The 7,999-nt window shown below is 33.0% G+C and overlaps 1 protein-coding gene across 1 annotated transcript; it reads right to left on the bottom strand.

Annotated features, from left to right (window-relative positions):
- Positions 1-4,096: 4,096 nt before the first annotated feature.
- LOC131011918 (xyloglucan galactosyltransferase XLT2-like) lies at positions 4,097-5,601 on the bottom strand. Its single transcript, XM_057939821.1, has one exon. The coding sequence runs from the start codon at positions 5,513-5,515 to the stop codon at positions 4,097-4,099; it is 1,419 nt and encodes a 472-aa protein (XP_057795804.1). The 5' UTR covers positions 5,516-5,601.
- Between the last annotated feature and the right edge of the window lie 2,398 nt (positions 5,602-7,999).

Consider the following 7,999-nt stretch of genomic DNA (forward strand, 5'->3'; position numbering starts at 1 on the left):
TAGGAAAAGTTAGAAGCAGTTTTTGAGATTTCATTTATGATAACTTACAATTTAAGGCTATTTACGTAAAATGCACCAATTTCAGTGAATTCTAATTTTTCTTATGATTTTTAAATAAAATACATTATTTTCAGAATTTGTTGGATTTTTTTTCATGAACGTCGAATTTCCATGAATCAATCTTGAAATAGACGCCTGAATATTAGAAATTATCAATTGGCAATTGAAGAGGGAAAATTCATTCAATCTAAAAGAGGATTAATACAATTTATGGCGTTTTAGGTATTCATTTCAGCATTGATTTGAAAGAATTTGATACTTGTGAGAAAAATCAAACAAATTGTGAAAGTAATGTATTTTATTTTAAAATTGAAAAGTTATGAATAAAATTATAATTCACTGAAAATTGGTATTTTTTAGGGGAAATAACCCTATAATTAAGCATGTACTAGTACATGCTTATACTGCCATTACTTGGGTATTTTTGGAAGTTACAATTGGTAATTAAAATGAGCTGTTTTGTGGTTCCAAATATTGGTACAACAAGGCAAAACGTACATCCATCAGGTGGTCCTATATAGTACAATAATAAAGTACACACGCTCGTCAGATTTTTTTTAATACTTAATTAATAAACAAATAAACTATGTAGTCAACTAAATATACACTAGAATTCTTAAATAATTAAATCACATGATCATGATTAGCACTATTAATCACAAACTGAGAATCCAATAACAGATTTTGCAGAGTATTGGAGTAGACTCTACTCAAAGCATATTTTTGAGTTCACACAACAACCATAAGTTTCTCTCTTTATCGTTCAAAAATTGGGAAAAGGGGAAAATAATTATGCTTACACTTTATTGCCAATAGAAAAGATAATGAGTTATATATATGTTGATCTGATGGTAAAATGATAAATATCTGCAATTCAATATACGCAAGCAAAATATAATTATCTTAGAATGTTTGAGTTCATGTTTCGTATGTTTGTTACATATTCTACATGTAACTTAATGAAATAAAACACAAAGTTAATGGGACGACAAATAACACTAATTTTTGGGTCATTTTTGTTTTGCTCGTGACTTTTAAACTTGTCTTATTTAGATACACGAACTTTTTATTTTTAACAACTTTATAACAATTGTATAACCGAACCGTAGTCAATTTTAATAAAATATATCTTCAACGCAAATATATTTTAAAACAATAATTAAATATATGAGTTGAAGTTGAATTTATATTCTTTGGGACTAATAATTATTTTCAATTATTATTTTTATTAATTATACTATTGCAGAAATGCGATCTAAAAAAATTACTAATATGCATTTTTAGGACTAATTTAAGCTATTTCTCAAACGCAATGATGCTCGTATTTAGATTTTGGCTTCAAACAACTTATAAGGGAAAACCATACAGGTAAGAAAAGATACATTCGACGACAACTATTTGGAAAATTAAAATTGAGATGACAATCAGTTAGAAAAATAATTCCTCTCTCTTTCTCAATTACTATATGCCATGGGACAAGAGTCACAAGATAAATAAAAAGAGAGAGAAAAAAAGAAAAAAATCAGCATGCATCATGATCATAGATTCATATGCATTATCAATCTCTAATATATATGTTATCTACCATTAAAAAATGTCATTTAATTTGGTGGTTTCCAAGTCCAAATGCTACTCAATGCAGAAATTAAGATAATATATAGTAATATACTATCTTAATTAACCAACTCTAATTGCCGCGCTGCCATGACTCTGACTGAATCAAATATTAACAGTTAAAATAAATAATAGTATTAAATATTATTAATTGGTCGAAATATTAAAAATAAGCTGGCTATTTTGGTCTAAATATGTTATACGTAATTCATGAATGGTATCGCATGTTTTCAGTAGCTTAAGTAATGTAGCATTATTTTTTCTGCTAACTTACTGTTTCTATTTTCAGTGTGCATTAAATAAATCCAGCTCTCATGAATTTTTAGTTTAGGAATTACCATAGTCGTCGCGGTTCATTCACATGTTGTATAATACTAATGTATATAATATATCTCTTACAATCTTTAGAATTTTTATAGCGAACTACAATTTAGTTTGAAAAATTATAGAATCATGTTCAGCGTAGAAAAATAAATACTACTAGTATATATTAATATATGACGTTGATTGTTCTATTTTTCCTCACTTTGTTATTATTATTATTATTATTTTTTATCCCTATTTTATTTCCACAGCTAGGGCATGGAAGAAAGGGACTCCATAAACAGATGAAAGTGATATTGATTTAAAAATGGTTGACATTCACAATTTCAAATACTAAAATACTATAATTTTGACAAAACCAAATTGACTACACAGTTTGTAATAGTAAATGGGAAATAATTCATTCATTAATGCCATTTCCAATTTGACGGATACAAATGTCAAAATTGAAATGTGTTGTCTAGTCTATTTTGAAGATCTCTTTTGGGGGTGATACAATTTAATTAGATTATTCAGAATTTCAGATTGATATATGGCTCCTTCATATATAAATAATTTTTGTTATGGACTCTTCTCTCTCACGGTCTCACCATTAATGAACTTTAATTAGCATTCTAGAACATTGAAATTTAAAATATCCAATTATTATGAGGTTTAAACGACAACTTTTATATATTTAAATTGAGAATGTGAGAATTATTTTCAGTCTTTTGATTGTAAAGATCGACTGTGATTGCATCATTTGTGTTCGAATTTCATAAAAGCTAAGTTAAAAATAAATATGAATAAATTTACACCTCTCAATTGTAAAGATCTTAGTTGAATTGATCATTGCATCATTTTTTCTTTTTCTTTTTCATATATGCCACATTACTTCAAAAACATTGACATAGAATTAGACAATAAACTAATGATCAAAGCGATGAGAAAATGGAGAAATAGAACCCGAGAGCTTGAAGAATAAAAAAAGAATATTCGGTTCCATGTTCATCTCGATAACTATATAATACTGAGACCTTGCACACTTTTTACCTTTTATTTTTTTGGTTAAATAGATATAATTTAAAGACATTGTGATGTTAGAATTGAACCTGATTTTTTTTTTTTTTTTTATCTCAAACATTAATCACACTAGTATTATTAAGTCAACACATGCACACCCACCTTTTACCTTCTAATATCTGCATATATGATCATTGATCATGAATTTAAATCTAATTAAATTTTCGTTCGTCAAATTATAACTGTTAATTTGAGATTTTTAAAAACATTAAAATATTACTTGTACATAAAATACAAATCCAAAAGTTTTAAAAATAATTTCCCAGATTAACGTAAAAGGATACATATAATTAAGACCCATTAATTGATTATTCTTTAATGAATTTTATTTAAAAGGAGAAAATTTAGATGTCAATATAGGTTATTATGTAACAAGATCTGTGAAGGGGTTCTTGGGCTAAGCAAAAGCTGAAGTATTGAATGACACACTAACCTAGTAAATATGAAAAGCCCAGCCCAAGTTTCCTTCATTATCAGTGGGCTTTCAAATTGTTTTATTGTATACTTGTATACTGTTACATCAAAATAAAATTGAATTGTGTATGTAGTTTGTACTATCAACAAAAGAGAAGTTTATATTTCTAAAATGGAAGGATGTACATGTTTATCATGATAAATATTACTCATTTACGACCACATCGGTGATACGATGACCATCAGTTACTTACTATTGAAAATCATCTTTCATATAGAATACATTAGGCTCTGATTTCGTGATGATTGATCACCATTTCATGTGTAATTCTGGCAATGAACAAACTACTGCTACAATTTCAGTATGATTGTGGCATAACTAAATAATTACTCAAGTTTCATCATATATAAAAAAATACATCAAAATTGAGGCTATAAACTGAATTTCACTTAAAGTTCAAGCTATATATAAACTATAACTTAACCCCAATGCGAATGAACCAAAAAAATATGATCAAGTATATGTAATTATTCTTCAAATGGTCATTAACTATACAACAAGCTATAAGTATTAATACTTATAAATATGATATTCATGTAAAAATAATGTGTGAAATAAAAGTTAATCGAACCTCAAACCGCCATTCTGCTCAAACCTTTTCAAGACTCCTTCCATGGTAATGTCGAAGGCATCGCTAATTCCACCTAGATTCGCATTGGACTTGGAATATAACAATTTTGGTAAAAACTGAATGATGGTCTCTCTCATTCTCATCACCTCCTCTTTACTATATTCCTGTAGAGTTCGTTTAATAACCGATGTATCATTCCTAACAATATTATGATCGATAAATATAGAATAATTTGAGGCATTTTTAGGCAAGTGCCACTCATATTGATACTCGAAGCTCCCGTTCCAAAAATAAATCGGAATCGAACCGGCCAACATGCAATCATACATGGATCTCCGGGTCAACCCATCTCCTTTCGGTTGTAAACAAAAATCCGAATCTAGAAACGCTTCCATTATGGCCGGAGCTCCATCAGAACACCGCGTTTCGGAGCAATCCACTACCCGACACGATGTCGTTTCGTTCTTGCAATACCCCATGAGTATGCTCCGGAAGTCGTTCCGGATCTTCTTCCGGGTCGCCCCGACAAACGTAAACAGGCTGGATCTTTGCCTGCCCCGGATCAAACCCTGCCATTGGCGGATATCGGATTCGGATCTCGGGTGGAATGCGGTCGGGTACGGGACGCTGAACTCGAGGTCGTCCCATCGGCTTCTCTCGACGGTGAGGCGGAGCACGTTCTTCATCAACGGCATGTAGATCAAGCGCGTGCCCCAATCGCCGTCGTCGTCGGTGAGCCGCCGGAAATCCCACGTGAGACGCCCGAGCATCAGGAAATGATCCGACCCGTTTGAGCGCCGCCACGGGGCCTGGTTTTTCACCCAGTCGAGCATTGCGGCGGCGTGGAAATCGCGATCTTCGGAGGTGTAGTTGGGCCAGAGGTATTTTCGGACGGCGAGGCCGGCGTAGAAGGGGATGTAGAAGGCGGTGGCTTGGGCGGGGTTGGACGTCGTGCACCGGTAGCTGTTGAGGCGGTCGTGGTAGATGACCTCGGCGGCGTACATGTCGGTCCAGTACCAGGCGGCGGAGAGGTTCGGCGGCACGACGGAGGCGGGGAGGCCGGTGGCGGGACGGCCTAGACCGGCGTTGGAGACGGCGTCGCAGAGGGAGACCCAGGGGTCGAGATCGTGGCAGTTGCGGAGGAGGTCTTTGTTGAGCATGGGGGGGAGGTCGTAGACGTAAATGCTGCCGTGTTTGCAGGCTTCATCGGAGAAGACAGAGTCGAAGCGGAAAGGGGGGAGCATGTAGGGGATGATGAGTAGCTGGAGGAAGATGGTGAGGGCGAGCCATGCATAGGGGTGGGCCGAGATGTTGGATTTGATGGTGTGGACGCTGGTTTTGATCAGTTTCGATTTCTTCGAGGGGTGGTGGTGGTCGTCGGGCGGAGGGGCGGTGGTGGTAGGCAGCATGGAGGGTGGCGCCGGCGGTGGAGGTGTGGTGGTTTAGAAAATTCCACCAATATTTTTTAGTTTCCTCTATTTTATTTTAGTTTTGGTTTGAAATGATAAAGTATTTATATGGATGATACGTGAACCATTTAATTAGAAACCAGCTACCATTAATAACAATTGCATAATTTGCTATCAAAATTTTGAGTTCGAATATTAATACAATAGTGACGTAAATTAAATCATGCAATTCATGATAAATTGATAAGCCAACCAGCTCAAGTCTATATATATAGGGATAGGTTCAAGTGAGATTGCTATTTTTCGTAAGATCGTGAGATTAATGAATATGACAGTATATAATGATGAATAAGGCAATATATAGTGTTGAATAACGATATTCAAAAAATTAGTAAAATTTTTGCTCCATCCAGAATTCGAATCCAGGTAAAAAAATTTCCATTCCAAATAAATATCAGCCATAGGATACAATAAACAACACTTACAAATCAATTTAAGATCTCACCACATATAGGGGGATCTCATTGGAACGCTCCCTTATGTATATCGTTATTAAACATCATATAATGCCTTGTTCAATATTATATATTATCTGATTCATTAATCTCACAATTTCACAAAAAATAGCAATTTCAGTAGAACTACCTCTATATATATATATATATATATATATATATATATATATATATATATATAGAGAGAGAGAGAGAGAGAGAGAGAGAGAGAGAGAGAGAGGCGCTATTTATACATATGTATTATGTATATACATAATAATAGGGGATTAATTGTGTAATATAGGACTATTAATTAAGTTAGTCATTTGGTAGATTAAATCAGTATAATGTACTTACTGTGGAAAGATGAAACTTGACTTTTCCAAATTTACCTAAATTGGTTAGATAGGTAAAATACTATTTTAACTAATTAGCACTAATGAAGTATTACTCATTAATTGATTATGTTAAATCCAATTTTATTAAGATTCAATTTTAAAATCTCCAAATTTATTTTATCAAATTGTGGAATTCAATTTCAGCGAATTGAGGATTCAATTTGATCATTTCACACTACAAAAAAAAAAAAAAAAAAATCACTAGTGACATGAGGTTTGGTAGCTATTATGTGTGCCATAAAAATTAGTGATATTTAATGATGTAGTTAATCACTAATAGTTACACTTTTAAACGCTACTAATTTTTATGACACGAATATTAGCTACCAACAGAACCGATCACCTACCCACCGTGGGCATGCATAACGTGCTCATTATAATGGCAATTGTAATTATAGTAAGATAATTTTAATTAGAGTAAGATTTATTAGTTATCTTTCATAATTAAAATTGCCACATCAATGGTGGGCACATTATGCTTGTCCACGATGGGTAGGTGATCGGTTCTGTAGCTACCAAACCTCATGTCACTACTAGAAACTTTTTTTTATAGTATCATCAATTAAGATTCAATTTGAAATTTCCAATTCCATTCCCGATCATGATTATATTCTATGCATATAAAATAAATCATCCAATAATCAGTGGGTTGTCCGATTGCATTAATACGAGCAAGACAATTTGTCTTTTTCTTATATTCCTTAGAACAAACCTTTCCACCCATCACATGTCATCCTGCAATAGTTACCATTAGATGAGCTAATTGTTTTAAAACAAAACCTTTAACTTTCACTATTTTCAAAAATAGAACTATATGTTACAGAATTTGAAAATAATAATTATATATTACAGAATTTGAAAATGATCAGGACTATAACTTGCATTTTGCACATTTACACTCCTATAAATGAGGGCATATAGTATAAATAATAAAATATAATCAAACATTACAAAGTTATATGTCTTAATAATAAATAGTACTCCCTCCGTCCGTCAAAAGTGGGAGCACTTTAGCTGGGCACGAGATTTAATAAAATTGGTGATGATTTGATGTAGTGGTGAAAGGGCCCCACCACAGATGTGTGGTTGCGATTGAATTTGGGGTGAATTTTTTGTAAATAAAGAGTGTTTGTAAGGTTAAAAGATTAAAGTGGACGGTGAGACTATTTCTTTAAAAGAAAAGTGATACACTCTTTGCGGACGCCCGATATAGTAATTGTGCCCCACTTTTGGCGGATGGAGGGAGTATAAATAATAATAATAAAAACAAAAATCAACATAGGGATGTCGAATTTTTTTTTTTTTTTCAAGAAAATTCATTGAAGATGGTACCAGAGGTACCTAAGAAGGTTTGACATTACAGAATGGTGGTGATCAGATCATTTGAACACCAAGATGGGAAACTCAACTCCTTTTAAAATTCCATAAATTTTATTCCAACACCACGTCCTAACTTTAATTTCCAAGATTATGCTTTTTGTATCCCAATCCATTCATTCGAATCTGTATTCGTTTCTTCGCTTCCACAACGTCCAAATGGTGCAAACCCATATCGTCTTTAAGTGGTTTCCCATCTTCTTTCCTCTGCCCAG

This window comes from Salvia miltiorrhiza, chromosome 1 (genome assembly GCF_028751815.1).
Source record: "Salvia miltiorrhiza cultivar Shanhuang (shh) chromosome 1, IMPLAD_Smil_shh, whole genome shotgun sequence".
Lineage (NCBI taxonomy): Eukaryota > Viridiplantae > Streptophyta > Magnoliopsida > Lamiales > Lamiaceae > Salvia > Salvia miltiorrhiza.

Bases quoted from the DNA above. Each gene is read 5' to 3' on its own strand.
- LOC131011918 (XM_057939821.1), bottom strand. From the start codon at position 5,515: ATGCTGCCTACCACCACCGCCCCTCCGCCCGACGACCACCACCACCCC.